This window comes from Xenopus tropicalis, chromosome 7, assembly GCF_000004195.4.
Source record: "Xenopus tropicalis strain Nigerian chromosome 7, UCB_Xtro_10.0, whole genome shotgun sequence".
NCBI lineage: Eukaryota > Metazoa > Chordata > Amphibia > Anura > Pipidae > Xenopus > Xenopus tropicalis.
The window spans coordinates 40348992-40368117 of record NC_030683.2 but is presented as its reverse complement, the minus strand read 5'-3'; the positions used below and the strand labels follow the sequence as shown (position 1 = coordinate 40368117).

Below are 19126 nucleotides of genomic sequence, written 5' to 3'. Positions count from 1 at the left end.
TGCTCTGGGGAGACAAAACTACCTCTCTGTAAGAGAATGGCCCAACATAGGTGGGCGAACTCCTCAGGCCAAGACTCAGCAGTCTATCTACACCTCAAAGAAAAAGGTCAGTCTTTTGAGGACAGTAACGTGCATATTTTGGACAGAGAGGACAGATGGTTTGAAAGAGGTGTGAAAGAGGCCAATTATACCAGCCTGGAAAAACCATCATTGAACAGAGGAGGGGGCCTGCGACACCGCTTGTCATCAACATACAATGGCGCGTTGACATCCTTACCCCAGCGGTTTCACAACAGTTCACACTTCCAGTCATGTACTTTGAAGGATTAACACCTGCTTCCATGAGAATCTTGGTACCATTGCGACTGGATCATACCATCTTACATCTGTCAGTTTCAACCAACCATTGTGATTGGATGCCTGTGACTGTACTACCCTCAAGAGTTTAAATACCGGGGAATTCCCTTGCAGTCATTTAAACTGAAGTAGCCACTCGGATGAGTGGTACAAAAATGAAGAAAACGGCAGCACTCCGGTTGTTTTGAAAAATGTGAATCTTTACTCGGATTAGTGGTGAAACGTTTTCAAGAAAAACTCAGAAAAGTCCAGTTGCTTTTCTTAATATGCATCAAATACATGGATATGAAAGGATATATTTGGGATGCATTATTATGTTGGGATAATCATATAAAAAGTATCTCCACGTATAACAATTAACACACAGTCGTTTTGTTATTTTTCATGTATTTTATTTTGTACAATGCTCAAACAAACAGAGAAAAGGGAGCCATGACCTCGAGCCAAGCGAAGCCTCTGCAGCTGTTGATGAATCACCGTTCCCAGTAACTCACAGGCAGCCAAAGGCCTTATCCCAAAGCCCTGGAAAACAACATTTTCCCCTAGGAGATGAGCACAGGAGTTTAACCTATACTGGATGTAACTTTACAGGTTTCAGCTGGATTGTCCTTCTTCCTCACAATGTAAGAGCAGGACTGCTCATTGAACACCTTTTCGCATAACTGTTCATCATAACCAATCGGATCTACAAAGCTGAGGAAAAAATATATTAAACATGCCTTTCTCCTCTACCATGTTATTTTTAAGATACATTCTTTAAACGTTAGCAGTGTATTACTTGCTGTTGCTGCAATGGGGACTTTGTAGTGTGGGTGATGTAATCAAGAGGGAATTACTGCCTACAAGCTGTCATTGTCTCAGTCTGGTTAACTGAAGGATAGAATGGATGGGGCCTTGCAGCTCAGGGGTGTGGTGTGGCACGATTGTGGGTATGGTTTTATATATATATATATATATATATATATATATATAATAAAACCATACCTATACTAAACACAATTGCCTGTTGCAGATTTCACTGTTTTTTAGCTTCCCTAGTCCTTATCTGCAGAAACACACTGGCACAGAATCCAGAGGGCCAATACATACTGCACCTGTAAGAGTTCTGCATCATTATAATTTCATGTTTAAGTTTTTTTGTTTGTGTAGAATTCTTTAAAAATGCAACTTACGCTTGGCAACATCCCATTGAGCCATCCATATCACAGGTACAGTCCATACAATCTTTTGTTCTAAATTTGCTCCCCAATTCATGCAGCTCACCACTATAAAGGCAACCTAAGAAAAACATATAACAAATTAGCCCTGAGACACAAACTGAGTGAACCTCCTGACACAAAATAACTGACATAATCTCACCAATTTAGTAAAATATATTGCTGTAAAAAAAAAATACTCTACTTCCTATCCCTATAAGCACAGACATGCAGGGGCAGTGTTTTAGATTTACGTTCACCTCCCCATGTTAAATACAGTAGTGTGTTAAATATAGAAGGGGCACAAATGGGCAGCTCTTATCAGTAAAGGAAAGCTTATCAGTAGATTCCTGCTTTCATTTAATTCTGCAATATTTAGCATTAAAGGAATAGTGATCAGAATTGTATTCTTCATCAAAATGTGCCTATATGTCCTTTAAACCATCTTTCTCAGTTTGTAAATTGGAAAAGGTTGTTTCTACTTTAAGACCGTGTTGGACTCCGACATGGCATGGCCAGGTGGGTGTAGGGAACCCTGCAAATCCTTATAGCAACTGTGGTCATACCCTGTAAGATATAGTAAATACTGCAGCCATGCAACACTGGACTTACCTTCCTGGTTTTCAGGCGGCAGATGGAAGCAGGCGGCATTACATGTTGTCAACAAAATGCCAAGGGCAATCACAGAAGCCAAAATGAATTTCTGAAAATGGTTTTGGAGGAAAAAAAGAAACAAGTGCTGATTTATAGGATTGTCATGATACAGGCGTGTAAGAGTTAATAACTGACCAAAGTATTCAAAAATCATTCTGCCAGAACCAGAAACAGATACCTAACAGGCCTCTGGTCACTGGGGTATGGAATCAGCCATGTGTAAAGGTCTTACAACCTGTGATGCCCTGCTCTAAGCCCTGGCTGTAACTGAATGATAAGAGCCAGGCCATGTGGGGGAGCCTACGTTGGGGTGAATTAAAGTTTACATAAGGACCCCTCTTAGGTGACGTGGGGGTCACATTATAACATAAAGAAAAACACATTTATCACCCTAGAACCCATACCAGTTATACCAGCGGTATCAAAAACTGGGTATGGGTTTAATTTAATACTGCCTGTCAAACGCGTCCTAACATGACTGGCTTTGGGTACTCTGTCAGGTAGGAATATCTGGGCAGGGGCAGGTCACACCACACTGATGATACTGTATTTGGAACTGGTTAGAAACATCATAACCAATAAATTTAATATAATCTCTCTATTATGTTCCTATAAGTTATAGTCATTACATTATTGGTCCAGTCCATACACATAATTAACTCACAAACTGTGTCCTGCTCATGGCAACACCCCTACTGCATTTTTGAAGGAGGGGGGAGTGTCCTGTTATCTGGATATATATTCAGCTCTAAAAATTGGATTTACTTTAGAGGACCAATTTCTACTGGAAGTCCATCCCATTGGTTTATCCTTGCCTCCACAGCTAGAAGGATTTTGTATTGGTCAATATAGGACTTCTATATTTTTCCCTTTTATTTTTAAACTGTTTGTAATTATTTTACTGTGTGTCCTTTTTGTAAAATCTTTTTGTACTGCTGTGCTGTTATACCTTTTACAATGTTAAATATGTTAAGTGCCATATTCATGAAATGGAGAAAGGATGTAGTCAATTTAAAGTGCCAATAGACATTCTTTTCCTGTAACATATGGATGTTTGCAGCCACAAAGGCTGTTACGAAAGCACCCAGAGACCGCCCTCATTACCCACCCCCCTAAGGGTCACGCGGAGCACTGCGGACAGAACGTGCTGAAGTTTTCTGCTTGTCCTTTTCCCAGTATTCAAGCAAATTTAGGTGTGGCTGGGCAGCATGCCACCCCTAAATATGTGTCACCCTAGGCCCGGGCCTTTGCAGCCTCACCACAAATCCGGGCCTGGGTATTTGGTCATGTATCCCACAAGTGTTTGCAAGTTGATATACACTGGGTTGTATTTATTCCTGCGTTACCCTGCAGTAGAACATTTGAAAGATCCACCACAGCGGAACACATGACTGACCATGCATGTGAAAGAGCCCTTACTCTACTTTTGTAACTACCCCCCTAATACAGGAAGGGCCCAGCATTAGTGATGAGGGAATCTGTCCCACTTCACTTCCCTGCAAAATTTGTTAAACTGCAAAAATTTGTCAAATACATAATGGCATTTGAATAGGCATTTTTTGCAGCTAACGTACATATTTTTTTTTTTACAGTGTAACTTTTTTTTTGTGGCCATTGGAGTCTATGGGCAATTTTTTTAGGTGATGAAACAAGCTACTGTACTGCAGGTGGGGGAGACCCATTGGCATCATGGAAGTAGAATAGTTCTATACAATGCAATGGATGTGAGTTCACTGTGCTCCTGGAAGCACTTGCATTGGATATTATATGTGAGCAGCTAAAATGGCCACAATTACATTGCACATGCCCTTAGGATTGCCACTTCACCACCCTAAAAAAATATATCAAAAAAGTCATAAAATATTTCAATAAACAGGAAATAAGGCAATATTTTGGACATAACATTATAATAATCTTAGAGTAATCTATACTGTATACAGAATGCATTTCAAGTGATGAACTAAAAAGAAATCTAGAGATAAAACAAATTATATAAATTATAATTGCTGCTCTATTAACACACAGGACAATATCTGAACATTTTTGTGAAGATTGGCTTACTGTTATATAAACAAAAATGATATATACAAAAACCAGCATCAATGAAAATTAAAAGTCTGCCAAATAATCTACAAAAAAAGGACAAAATAAATATCATACCACTCACCATTATGTTTTCAGTTGTTGCAGATTGTTGTTGCAGCCAAAAACAACATGTCCTGTTCAAATGTTGGAACTTTTTCAATAAACACTTTTTGCTTCTTGTCCCTGTGTGTGCGGCACTCTGTTCTTTTATTGCCAAAGTTGGCCAGCACTTAGGGCAGTTGTCCTTTTGAAGGGTGTGCTCTGGTTTTTCTAGTTTATATATATGTATACAGGCATAGGACCCATTATCTGGAAAGCTATTACCCAGAAAGTTCCATCTCTCCTAGACACCATGATAATTAAATAATTATAATTTTTAATAGTGATTTCCTTTTCTCTGTAATAACAAAACAGTGTACTTGCACTTGATCCCAACTAAGATATAATTAATTTATTTAATGTTTACATGATCTTTTAGTAGACATTAGGCATAGTGATCCAAATAACTGAAACACCCCTTATCCGCAATACCACAGGTCTGAATATATATAATTTCTACCATTTTATATAATTTTGTGTATATCTATTGTAACTGTAACACCCCGACATATATGATTTTTGCATTTGAGTGCAGATACTGAATAAGGGGTCTCTCTGTAATTTGGATCACAATACTTTAGGGAAAACTGCAGGGAAAAGGCTTGGCATGAGGAATGGCATAGGAAGGAGGTTTGTCGCTAGTTGGAGGCTACCTTATACTGCATCTCAGTTATTGTGTTGGGTTGAAAACCCCAACATACTGTTCTTCGACTTTGGCTTATTCTTCCGCTTCTTCTTCTTATTATTCTTAGCGCCCCCCATTTTCTAAACGCTACTCCTCCTACAGTTTTAGGGTTACAGCACCCAAACTCCCCACACTTCTTCATAGCGGAGCAGGTTGCTTGTGCTTTTCTAAGCAATTCGGCCCCCCGTCTTTTTGTGGCGCCGCTCCGAACCCCCCAATTTTCCCATTGACTTTGACAGGGAAGATTTTCACACTTACAGCTTTGAAGCTACACCCCCCAAACTTGACTTACATAATCATGGGGTCACCCCGAATGAAACAGCAACATTTGTTGGATGACCCAAAGTGGGAGGGGCCAACAACAGCCAATCAAATTTCACCCATTGTCTTTTATGGGGACATTGAAACTGCTGCCAATCTTACAGCTTTGAGGCTGCACCCCCCAAACTTGAATCACATAGTCATGGGTTCAGCCTGAATGAAAATATGATGACTGTTGAATGCCCAAAAGTGGGCGGAGCTGTGAACAGCCAGTCAGATTTTACCTATTTACTTGGCAGAAACCCAACCTGCTGCCATTCTCACAGTAATAACGCCAGGGTCCCCAAACTTTGCAGGGTTAGGCACCAGGTAACTGTGGTTCAAGGTTAGAAAAAGTGGGCAGAGCTGTGAACAGCCAATCAGATTTTACCTATTGACTTGGCGGAAATTCAACCTGCTGCCAGTCTCACAGTAATAACGCCAGGGTCCCCAAACTTTGCAGGGTTAGGCACCAGGTAACTGTGGTTCAAGGTTAAAAAAAATGGGCGGAGCCAACAACAGCCAATCAGATTTTACCTATTGATTTGGCGGAAATCCAACCTGCTGCCATTCTCACAGTAATAACCCCGGGGTCCACAAACTTTGCAGGGTTAGGCACCAGGTAACTGTGGTTCAAGGTTAGAAAAAATGGGCGGAGCCAACAACAGCCAATCAGATTTTACCTATTGATTTGGCGGAAATCCAACCTGCTGCCATTCTCACAGTAATAACCCCGGGGTCCCCAAACTTTGCAGGGTTAGGCACCAGGTAACTGTGGTTCAAGGTTAGAAAAAGTGGGTGGAGCCACCAACAGCCAATCAAATTTTACCTATTGACTTTCAATGGGGAAATTCAACCTGCTGCCATTCTCACAGTAATAACACCAGGGTCCCCAAACTTTTTACAGTTGGTCACTAGGGGACTGCAGTTTTAGTTTTGAAAAGTGGGTGGAGCCACCAACAGCCAATAAAATTTTACCTATTGATTTTTATTGGTTTGATGCCAGAGTTCCCAAACTTTGCACAGTCAGTCACTGGGTGACTACGAATTCAAGTTTCTTGAAGTGGCCAACAACAGCCAATTAAATTTCACCCATTGACTTTAATGGGGAAATTGAAACTGCTGCCAATCTTACAGCTTTGAGGCTTCACTCCCCAAACTTGAATCACACCTATGATGATATGTATGATTTTACCTATTGACTTTCAACCTGCTGCCAGTCTCACAGTAATAACACCAGAGTCCCCAAACTTTGCAGAGTTAGGCACCAGGTAACTGCAGTTCAAGGTTAGAAAAAGTGGGTGGAGCCATCAACAGCCAATCAGGGTTTATGTATTGACTTTTAATGGGTAAATTCAACCTGCTGCCATTCTCACAGTATTAACCCCAGGGTCTCTAAACTTTTCACAGTTGGTCACCAGGGGACTGCAGTTTTATTTTATTTTTTTAAGTGGGTGGAGCCACCAACAGCCAATCAGATTTCACCTATTGAATTTTATTTGTCAGTAACTGGGTGACTGTGTTACAAGTTTAGAAAAGAGGGCGGGGCCAACAACAGCCAATCAGATTTCACCTATAGTCTTCATATGTTTAAATTTAAACTGCTGCCATTCATTAAATATTAATACTAAGGTCCCCAAACTTTGCAAAGCTAGTCACGTGGTAACTGCAGGTCAGAGTTAGAAAAAGTGGGTGGAGTCACCAACAGCCAATCAGATTTTAACTATTAATTTTCAATGGGGACTGCAATTTTAGGTTTTAAAAAGTGGGTGGAGCCACCAACAGCCAATCAGACTTCATTTTAATTTTAAAATTCTGCCTTTCTCACACTATTAATGTCAGGGTTCCCAAACGTTACACAGTCAGTCACTGACTGACTATATATTCAGGGTTAGAACAACTGGGCGGAGCCAATCCATTTCCACCCATTAAATTTCATTGGTTTATATTTAAACCAATGCCATTATTTAAGTAATAATTCCAGGGTTGTTAAAGTTTCCAGAGTTAGTCACTGGGTATTTGCCATTCAAAGTTAGAAAAAAGTGGGCGGAGCCACCAACAGCCAATAACATTTCACCTATTTACTTTCGATGGTGAAGTGTAAAATGCTGTCAGTCCCGCAATTGTTATGCAAAGTGTTTTTTGCAAAGTTGGTCACTGGGGGACTGCACTTTAAAAATAGGAAAAGTGGGTTGGGTCACTAACATCAGATTTCATCCTTTGAATTTTATTGGTTTAAATTTAAAATGCTGCCATTCTCACACGATTTATGCCAGGGTGCTCACTGTTTGTCACTGGGTGACTTCCACTCAAGGTTAGAAAAAGTGGGCGGAGCCACCAACCCCCAATCACAATTTACCTATTGACTTTTATTGGTTTAAATTTAAACTGCTGCCGTTCTTTAACTATTAATCCTAGGGTCCCTAAACTTTGCAGCCACCAACCGCCAATCAGATATCACTCGTTGACTTTCAGTGGGGAAATTTAAATTGTTGCCATTCAGACACTATTAAAAACAGGGTCCCCAAACTTTGCACAGGGGTTTTTACTATATATAACTGTGGTCCAAGGTTAGAAAAAGTGGGCGGAGTCAACAACAGATCAGATTTCAACCCAAAATGAAGTTTGTTCTCAAACTTCCCTTTCTAGTTGGTATTATTGGTATAACTAATATATGACATGGTTATAGGGAGAAAAGATGCAAAACTGCATTATGAGATCTGTAAGTAGGCAAGTTATTTGAAAGTTGGCAAGGAATCACATGAAAGGTTATGTTCTGGAGAATGGCTTTGAAAGTAATTACCTGCATGGCTATATGTAGGACAGATAGTGTCAGGCTACTGTAATAGCTTTTTATAATGAGGTAAGTAGGAACTTGGATAGTAGGGTTGGCAAAGGTGCAATCTCAATTGGATTAGCCAAAGCTTTTGATATAGTGCTATAATAAAGAACTGATTTCTAAACTAAACGATGATAACCATGTATGTATATATATATATATATATATATATATATATAAGGGGATCATAAAGATCAGAAGAAGTTCCATCAGATAAAATGACGGACAAAATGGCAACAAAAGCAACTGAGGAGGGGGCCTCCACTTGCAGCTTGGTGCTATAGTATATTTTGTGCCAAGATGTTGGCCACGTGGTATTGGCACATCTGATCAGAGCAGCACATGCAGCCGCAATGGGTCTGGGTGTGAACACAGAATCCTGCCAAAGAGAAGGGAAGATAAATATCACAAATTGATTCACTATGCTACAATTATTGACAGTACAATAACTAGGATATAAAGTGGCCACCAACTGGTGACATTAAGCCCCTTTGATGACTTTTATTATCTGAATTTATACCATTTATGTAATACTGATTGCTATTACAGATATACCATCTGGTGTTGTATTCCATGGAACTCCTGATCACACAATAAAACACAATCTTTCAGCTGCAATTAATTCAGCAAATAACTTGGAACTTGCTTGGGGTGTCATTGAGCAGTGTCTATAATATTAGTATAACATCTGACTATTTAATACCCACATTGCACATTATTACTTTATATGTGCACAGTCATGGTAAAGCATTTCTTGTTGCTATACTTTGCATGTATATATGTTGAATGGAAAAGAGACCCTTCTGCCATGCTGCCTTGGTTTTAAAAAGGAAAGAAAAGTTTAACCACTGGGGGGTGGGACCCTTTACTGACCCTCCCCCAAGTTTAAGCACACGCGCCTTGTTTGGACCGGAGCACAAGGGACAGGAATGTACAGAGATCTTCTGCATGCTTAGACCCCATTACTCAGGGTGTGAGCAAACTTAAGGTGTGGCTGGGCAGCATGCCACCCCTTCATTTGTGCCACCATAGGCCAGGGCCTTGAACAAATCCAGGTCTGGGTTGCCAAATGTTAGGCTTTCAATCTGCTGTGGGGCTTCAGATATGATTTTCTACCTTCCTCTACTAGCAGTTAGGCAAGTGTAATTTATACAGAAACAGATATGTGCCTATTTTCAACCTAAATGAAGTCAACCCACACGGGAATGCCAATTTATCAACATTTTCATTTTCATGATTTTAGATGTTTCTCATTTTCTCTAAAACCACATATGTCAAGCGATTTATTAAAACAGCCTTTTAAAAAAAAAAAAAAAAAAAAAAAAGCACAAATCAAAAAAACATGTTTTGTCGCACAAATTAAACAGTCAAAAACATCTGAAAACCTTAAAAACCACGAAGAAAAGAAAGATTAGCCAACTGAAAAAGGACAGCTGCCTTTGACTTCTACATGACCTAGACAGCTTTTAGATGGTGCACTTATACTTTTGAATTTGTTGCAGTTTAGACACATAATAAATGGCAAAATAAATTGCATTTTTTCTGTGAACAAAAAAATTGCCAACCTTTGTCCCTCAAGCTCATTTACATGCCAGTGTTTCCCCCATGAATACGGTGCTCATTGCATTGGTCGTACCCTCCCCCAAACTTCAGTGTCAGTTAAGGAGTGAGAAGCCACAGGCTACAATTGCCCTGTCGTTATGACAGTATGGCCAGGACTGTCTGTAGCCCCTGATGCTGCTCATTGCACCAAATACCAGATTTTGAATGCGGTGCAGTTTTTCAAACCCAGCAACACTCTGAGACAAAAGCTGGTGCACCCTAAAGACCCTACACCCAAGCACATGAAAAGTAATGTGGTCTATGCTGTCCAGTGTAGTGAAGAGTGCTCTGACTTATACATTGGGGAGACAAAACAACCTCTCTGTAAGAGAATGGCCCAACATAAGTGGGCAAACTCCTCAGGACAAGACTCAGCAGTCTATCTACACCTAAAAGAAAAAGGTCACTCTTTTGAGCACAGTAACGTGCATATTTTGGACAGAGAGGACAGATGGTTTGAAAGAGGTGTGAAAGAGGCCATTTATGCCAACCTGGAAAAACCATCCCTGAACAGAGGAGGGGGCCTGCGACACCGCTTGTCATCAACATACAATGCCACTTTGACATCCTTACCCCGGCAGTTTCACAACAGTTCACACTTCCAGTCATGTACTTTGAAGGATTAACACCTGCTTCCATGAGAATCTTGGTACCATTGCGACTGGATCATACCATCTTACATCTGTCAGTTTCAACCAACACCTAACTGAATAAGTTCAATGGAACCATTGTGATTAGATGCCTGTGACTGTACTACCCTCAAAAGTTTAATTACCGGGGAATTCCCTTGCAGTCATTTAAACTGAAGTAGCCACTCGGATGAGTGGTACAAAAATGAAGAAAACGGCAGCACTCCGGTTGTTTTGAAAAATGTGAATCTTTACTTAAGTGCCAAAGGCTCATCGACTTGGATGAATGGTGAAACGTTTTCAAGAAAAACTCAGAAAAGTCCAGTTGCTTTTCTTAATATGCATCAAATACATGCATATAAAAGGATATATTTGGGATGCATTATTATGTTGGGATAATCATATAAAAAGTATCTCCACGTATAACAATTAACACACAGTCGGTTTTTTTTTTTTTCATGTATTTTATTTTGTACAATGCTCAAACAAACAGAGAAAAGGGAGCCATGACCTCGAGCCAAGCGAAGCCTCTGCAGCTGTTGATGAATCACAGTTCCCAGTAACTCACAGGCAGCCAAAGACCTTATCCCAAAGCCCTGGAAAACAACATTTTCCCCTAGGAGATGAGCACAGGAGTTTAACCTATACTGGATGTAACTTTACAGGTTTCAGCTGGATTGTCCTTCTTCCTCACAATGTAAGAGCAGGACTGCTCATTGAACACCTTTTCGCATAACTTTTCATCATAACCAATCGGATCTACAAAGCTGAGGAAAAAATATATTAAACATGCCTTTCTCCTCTACCATGTTATTTTTAAGATACATTCTTTAAACGTTAGCAGTGTATTACTTGCTGTTGCTGCAATGGGGACTTTGTAAACCTTGGCTTTAAGGGGCAGCTAAAGTCCTTGGTAAAATGTCATTTTATAATAAGAATGTAGCAGCAGTTTGCAGATACAGCGGTAAATGTAGGGTCGCCAACCAGAATGTTTTAGCAGCCTAACCAGAAAAATAGCAGCCAAGGCCGGGGCCGGTATTACAAATTTACAGGCAATGTATTTGCTAGTAAATTTGTAATGACCTATTGTTCCACCTCTGATCCGCCCCATGTTTATTACCTGTCACGGTGCATATGGTGGCATCGCCATGCTTGGTATTCTAAGGAGGCACAGTAAGGGCGAAGACACACAGGTCTATTTTGTAGCAGCTACTTGTCACAGTTACTAAATGCCAGTAAATACCCTGCCATAGACAATACTGAGAATTGCCTCTGCTAAAACACACAGAGACATTTATCAGTAAATGACCAGCATTGTAGCTGTGACAAGTAGCTGCTACTAGTAGCTTCATGTCAAATCTAAGTTAGCCCTGAACAAATGTTTTGTCCATTATACAAAGGGATACAAAGATGTAAAAAATAAAGAGAGTACAGGTATGGGATCCCTTATCCGGAAACCCGTTATCCAGAAAGACTCCAAATAATTCTAATTTTTATAAATTATTTCATTTTTCTCTGTAATAATAAAACAGTACCTTGTAGTTGATCCCAACTAAGATATAATTAATCCTTATTGGACCGCACCCAATTTGCCTGACGAAAAAATTTGCTAATCATTACTGCTGAATATGTCATAGGTACAGATTGCTTTGCCTTGCTCACTGAGGTTAAAGGGGCAGTATACCCCCAACAAAGATGCCCTATGTATAAACAAACCCCTCCCTTCCTTAAAAAGAAGCCTTTGGAAATAAGGCTTTAAGACAAAAAGCAGCTCATTATTCAGAGGACTTTTCAGTGGACTGAAGATATATTTTAATTGTGCTTGTAGGAACCTGAAGTAGAATGAGACATTTCAGAGTTTTCCCTGTTTAGTGCAAGAAAGAACAAAAACCATACATGTTTCCAATTTAATACAATAGTCATAAATTTGGTTCAGCACTAACTAAACTTCCAGACCTACCTTGTGCAGCATGAGATTCTTCCAGGCTTTATGCATTGACATTTGAAGCAGTCTTTGGTCCATGCGTCACCAAAATGATGAACTGTTCCATCATTTTCTTTGCATACTGTAACAATTGTGTTTGGTAAAGATTGTTAGCCATTTGTGGTAACCGAGCTGAATGTTCAACTAACAAGATCTCAGAAGGGCTTAGTTGCATCAAAGAGAACTCAGCTATTCAGGATTGTGTCAGAATGGCTGTGAGGTGGGGGTCTTGGTTTCAAATTCAACATCTTCTTTAACCAAAGCGTTTTTTCTATTGGTATTTAACACCTTTTCTCATAAATTAGATAACATTTCCTATAAATCATTCAAAGGAATAACATGACCCAAATATGTACATTCCTGTCCATTGTTGAATTTGAAATTAAAGTGATGAATATATAATTTCAATTCCCAAGATCTGCCATCTTCATATCGCTGCAGCTTATAATCAATCAGTAGTAGCTGCTTATCTGGAATTAGGAACATTTATTAGCAACCGTTGTACACACAAATACTAGTATATCCCATCATTCACTGGGAAGGGTGACACTAGTGGGACGTGGAGCTGCAGGCAGGAGAGATGAGGAAAGAGAGTATGGCAAGTGTGAGTAGCTCTGAATCTTTGGGTGTGTGAATTTGCAGAATAGCGAGTTTTGCACAGCACCCCTATATCATTTTCAAACCTCCTGGCACAATTTTGAATGAATAGCTTCCTTCTTTAAAAATCAAACCAATAACAAGAAAAAAGAAATTTGCCCATAGACTGCTTGTTTTATATCTTATTTTATAGCATTTTATCTACAAATAACTTTAAATTGACCCATAAATGTTTAATGTAATTGCATTTTCTTTCACTGTGCAAAATATTAGTTAAAAAAGCAAAGTATATTTACCTTTAGGTATTTTTAGGTTTAAGTCCAAGGTTGGTTTTGTCATGTAACATGCGGCATTGCTATAGGCCACGAGGAAAGCACACACCAAAGCACAAATGTATAGGATTTTCTGGAAAGACTGGAAAAAAATGGAAGTTGGGAACAGCGTAGGCCAGAAATGGAGAAATATTCATGTGAACTACACACAGTAATTTTTTGGAAAAATCTAATTAGGAATAAAAAAAGACATTTTCAAACACAAACAACCAATTATTTTGATGATAGCACCCAGCCATAGCTTCCTTTAAATGTAATTTTAAAAAAAGTGGTTAAAGTTTTGGTCAGGTAGGGAACAGGAATCTTTGTAATGTTTAAGGGAGTGGTTCCCAAACTGAGAGTCTAACCCCCTAGAAGGGCCTGGAGCAGTGGTAGTAGGGTCCAATCTGAGCGTCAGTTAGGCAGTTTATATGCTTTCCTATATACCAACTGTAAAGGTGGTAGGGAATCATTAAATATTAGTCTTCCTATATTTTTTATCTTACTTATGCTTTAATAATATTGGCATCAAGCATCATTTTTATAAGTCAGGTGGGAAGCTTTGGAATCATCCACATTATGCTATAGTTCACTATTATACACCCCAGGGGTACAGTGCAAAGCATGAAAATGCATGGAAGCTTGCACTTTGCCACATGGAAGGCACTTGCCACTGTTTCTTTCTTACTTTTAGCATCCGTATACCCATTGTACCTATCACTGTGAATTAGGCACAAAGTGCAGCATGCAAAGGCTCTGTGCTTGTTCCACTAGCACAACGTATAGGGGTCACAGCTCTTGTACATGATTTTTTGCCAGATGTAAAAGTGGCCATACTGTAAGATCCATTCATTTGGCGAGGTCAACAAGCAAGTGGATCTTTTCCCAATATGCCCACCTACAGGTGGGCGATATTGGGCTAATTCAATTTTTCAGCCCTAGGGCCAAATGATCGAATTAAAATGGCAGGTATAGGTGTCATCCGATTGGGGACCCCATCAACAAGCCGATGCGGTCCCCGCTCTGACAAGTCAAACCTGCCCAATATCAGGCCAGATGTCTGTCGGGGAGGCCCGTCGTTCGTGCCCATACACTGCCAGATAAGCTGCCGAATCAGTCTAAAGGACCAATATTGGCAGCTGAGATCGGCCCATGCATGGCCACCTTAATTCACAATTGGAGGGGATATGGGAGAGCCTCTTATATATCCATAATGATAAGCATGCAACTTGTGGGCAATTTATGTCAGGCTTTGCACTATAAGCAAAATGTTGCAGTGACGTTTGGTGACTTGAGTTCAGTGATACTAAAATTCTGGAAAAGGTTCTACATTGTGAGAACACCACAAGTAAATGAGCCCCATCATCCCATTTTCTCATCCTTCCTCATAATTCATGCCATCCCATCCATTATTTTAGTAATACCTGGCATTTGGCTCAACTCGGAGTCAGCAACCCTAGGGTAAACTGACAATTAGGGGGAAATGCATTAACATCTGTATTTTTTCCTGAATCAAGCTTTTAAGCTATAAAAATTGCGTATTTAGATAATTACTTTAAAACAGAAATTTTTAATTATTTAACAGGAAATTTTTTTTTGACAAAAACAGGATTTTGAAGCTTTCATATTCTTATTTGTTAGTTGTTTTTATATGTTTGTTTTTAAAAAGCAAGTTTAGTTGTGGCAGAGAAAAACATGAAAAGTACACCAATATGAATTTTAATAAATATGCCCCTTAGGGCTAAACTCCATGGGGGATTTTGTAGGATGGTGTCATATGGACAGAATGGATCCTGCAAGTTAGATGTAGTTTTATGGGTTAAAATAGAATGGGATCGATACAAAAATCTGATAGGTTTGAAGGGAACGCTGCGCCTTCATCCGACAAGATCAGATCTGAGGGTGTCTAACAGACTATTGTTTTACACTGACTGTCAGATGTAGATGCAGGAACAAAACACTCCATCTGACTTTATCTGATTCACATCACATTACAGCCTGTGGAGATCAGATTCAGATCAGAATCAGAAGCAGATTCAGCAACATTCTGATTTTAGTTTATGTCTAGTAATTAAAAGATCTGAATTAAAAAAAGCACAAACAAATCAAAAGCAACGAAAATGAAAAGAATGAGAAAACCATGAATTTTTCATGGTTTTTACGTTTTCCTAGAAATCTTCATGGACTTACAAACAAAAAACCCCCAAATCCTCTAAAACCACAGATTAAAAGAGATTGTTACAATTTGCCTAGGACAACTCCCATTGACTTTTACATAACCTTGAAAGCTTTTAGATGGTGTATTTTTACATTTGTGTTTTTTGTGGTTTTACATAGTAACATAGTAAGTTGGGTTGAAGCATAAAAAAGCTCAAAAACACTAAAAATCTGTGAAAAATAAAGTATGAATATTAGTAAATGCCTCCTGTAGAGTCACTGCCAGTCTGACCCTTCAGAGAACTGGTGACTCTAAGGGCTCTGGCACACGGGGAGATTAGTCGCCCGCGACAAAACTCCCTGTTCGCGGGCGACTAATCTCCCCGGATTGCTATCCCACCGGCGAAAATGTAAATCGCCGGTGGGATGGCAAACGCGGCGGCGCGATTTCACTGAAATCGTGCAAGGTTCCACTCGAGGCAACTTGCGCGCTTTAAGCGAAATCGCGCCGCCGCGTATGCCATCCCACCGGCGATTTACATTTTCGCCGGTGGGATGGCATCTCGGGGAGATTAGTCACCCGAGACACAGGAGATTTGTCGCAGGCGACTAATCTCCCCGTGTGCCAGAGCCCTAAAACTTCAAATCTCTCAAAAACCACAAAAATATAAAATTAATGCAAAATACCCTTTAATGCAGAGAATCCCTATACTTTCCCCTAATGCTTCGCCACAATTGATATTTGGACTCATTTACGACACAGCTGAAATTACAGTGCATTAGAAACCAATTAGCAATTAGTTTTGATCTGTTAACTACAAATTAGAAAAGGAAAATAAAACGAAGCGTCTCTGTTAGCAAATCGCCACTTCCCTTCCTGCCCCATAATGTATAATGCAGAATATATTTCTTACCATTTTATTCCTTATAATGTTGTCAGGCTGCAGAAGTTTTGCTACTTGTTTCTGAATCTGAAATAAATATATATGTGTGTACAGCAATGACAAGTGATGGCAATCAATTCCATTTAGTAAATAGCCTAAGCATGAAAGTTAAACAATTTTTGAGTGAATAATATTGTTTTTAAATATTTAGCCCAGCCACATGCCTGCTTCATAACAAAGTATGACTTGAATTCCAGCTTTCAGAATTTATAGTGCATTTCTCCTGACATATCACAAGGTTTGGGAACATCATGCACACCATTGCACTATGAGCTTTCAATTATTTTTACACACATATATGTCTCTGTGCATATATATATATATATATATATATATATATATACACACACAAAACACTAAATAGTTGCTCATCTCAGAACGACACTATACTGAAGGCTGTAAGAGAAATTAACATATATTCAAGGTAAAAGGTGTCTGCTTTCAGGCATTATTAAAATGTCAGTCAGCACACAGTGCCTTACAGGGGGAGCAATGTTATTACAGTTAAACAAAAGTGTTTTATTTGGACTGTGACCCATATAGGTAGATATTCTTTTTTCACCCCACATCAACAATGTACCTTAATTGAGTGACAGTACAGGTATGGGATTCGTTATCCAGAAACCCGTTATACAGAAAGTTCCAAATTACGGGAAGGCCATCTCCCATAGACTCCATTATAAGCAAATAATTCTAATTTTGAAAAATGATTTCCCTGTAATAATAAAACAGTACCTTGTACTTGATCCCATCTAAGATATAATTAATCCTTATTGGATGCAGAATGCTCATATTGGGGTTATTTAATTTGTAAATTATTTTTTAGTAGATTTAAGGTATGGGCATCCAAATTACAGAAAAATCCCTTATCCAGAAAACCCCAGGTCCCAAGCATTCTGGATAATAGGTTCCAAACCTGTATAATGCCATGTAGCCTACAAATCTGAACTGAAAGATAAAATGAATTCATAAGCAATAGTTTTATTTTTGGCAGGGTCACAAGGATGACTTTTTTCACCTTTTAGTATAACTGTTGCCCTAATCTGACTTCTTTAGATTTCCTTAGTAAACAACCAATTCTAGAGAAAAATATATCTGGGCTGTAGCCAGGGTTTGGAAGCAGAGGCAGCTCTCTTGGGCTCAGCGATTTGTTTAAAAAAAAATGGATTATAATTACAGAAAAATTTTATTTGTATTTATGACTGTTTTTATTGTCCAAATCCAATTAAATATTGATAACAGTGCCACACACCATCATAAAATGTCAATTATTGCATTCATTGTATTCTGGTGTCCCACATGTACTGTACACTATCATATTCCCATCCATACCTTGGCTGCAAAAGCTTCTTGGCAGGCTCTGTTTATCAGGTTCATAAACAAAGTTGGCTTTTGGTTTTACCCTAACTTGGAAGAACCAAATACCCATACTGTACCTAGTTTGGGAGAATGCAGTATCCTCACCTAGCAGAATTATGTAATAGTTTGTATAGTTTTCATTGTTTCACAGCTCTGCCTCCATACCCGTATCACCTCTAGCATTCTAATAGTCTTTTTCTAACCACACAACTCGGCCTTCTTCTAACCTCAACTTAGCTTTCTTGTAACCACACAACTTAGCCTTCTTCTAACCACAACTCAACCTTCTAACCACAACGCAGCCTTCTAGAAAGCAAAGTTATGACTGTTTAAAACAATCAGTTATCACAGTGCAAAGGGCAGGTAAATTTTATTATGGGTAAAGTTACATATAGGTGTGTATTTACCCTTGCATGTGGATTCTCACTAAAAGCTTTCCAAGGAAACATAAAAAGAACCTGTACTGCAGAGAAAAGAAACAAAAGGAGAAAGCATCTGATTGCAGCTTGTATACACAATGGGGGAAATGTAAAAAATTTAAAATGTAACTTATCCGTTATTTAGTCTAGGAATCCCAGCATTATACTGCTTAGTAGTGATGAGCAAATTTACTGCATTTAGCAAAACTGCTTTGGTGTCTGTACAATCTGGATAGTTAATCCCTGCCACCAGGTTAGTTTATGGGCTATCCATTGTACACCTTCTTGAAGTCCCTGTCCCTGGTAATGATATGGTCCTACTTTATACCACTCCAGCACACAACAGGTTAACTACAGGTTAAGCACATACATTTAAATACTAGTTGCTATGCACAAAACTGACAAACAAGTTAACTATAATTCTACTCATATGCAATGACCTAACAGCTTTAGGCAAATCATCAGACAGGCTGGGTTTATAGCAAATAAGCAAAAATGATTACATTTTATATTTAATATACCCAAAAAGTGTGAAGTGAATATATATGCTGAAGTAGACAAAATGGTGGTATAATATCAAAAGACATACAATTATAGTACATAAAGTTACAAAATAAAATTAATAAAAACAACTCAGAAAACCCTATACTTTACCAAGAAGTCAGCCCCAGCAGTATTGGAACCTCTACAGCATGATGATGACTGAGTTCCTTCCAGAATTTATGCTGAGTTTGGGAAACACCCTCTCATTACTATGTATGAAGGCTGGGGGGAGTACAGGGTTAATAAATATATGAATTGTTAGCTAAACTGACCTCTGTCTTTTATTATAATAATAGTCATAAGTACCACCCTGTGTGTGTTGTAGGGATATAAGTGTAATATTGTCATTTCTCATAACTGTTTGTG

General features: G+C 39.0%; 2 protein-coding genes across 2 annotated transcripts; both read right to left on the bottom strand.

The window, feature by feature from the left end:
- Positions 1–727: 727 nt before the first annotated feature.
- On the bottom strand, positions 728–4408 carry msmb.1 (microseminoprotein, beta-, gene 1). Its single transcript, XM_002935969.3, has 4 exons — positions 4375–4408; positions 2166–2256; positions 1530–1635; positions 728–1050 (listed from the first exon to the last, which is right to left on the bottom strand). The coding sequence occupies exons 1-4, from the start codon at positions 4375–4377 to the stop codon at positions 921–923; spliced, it is 330 nt and encodes a 109-aa protein (XP_002936015.2). The 5' UTR covers positions 4378–4408; the 3' UTR covers positions 728–920.
- Positions 4409–10890: 6482 nt separating this feature from the next.
- On the bottom strand, positions 10891–18912 carry LOC101733883 (beta-microseminoprotein). Its single transcript, XM_031906350.1, has 5 exons — positions 18872–18912; positions 16410–16466; positions 13324–13441; positions 12407–12512; positions 10891–11213 (listed from the first exon to the last, which is right to left on the bottom strand). The coding sequence occupies exons 2-5, from the start codon at positions 16410–16412 to the stop codon at positions 11084–11086; spliced, it is 357 nt and encodes a 118-aa protein (XP_031762210.1). The 5' UTR covers positions 16413–16466; positions 18872–18912; the 3' UTR covers positions 10891–11083.
- Between the last annotated feature and the right edge of the window lie 214 nt (positions 18913–19126).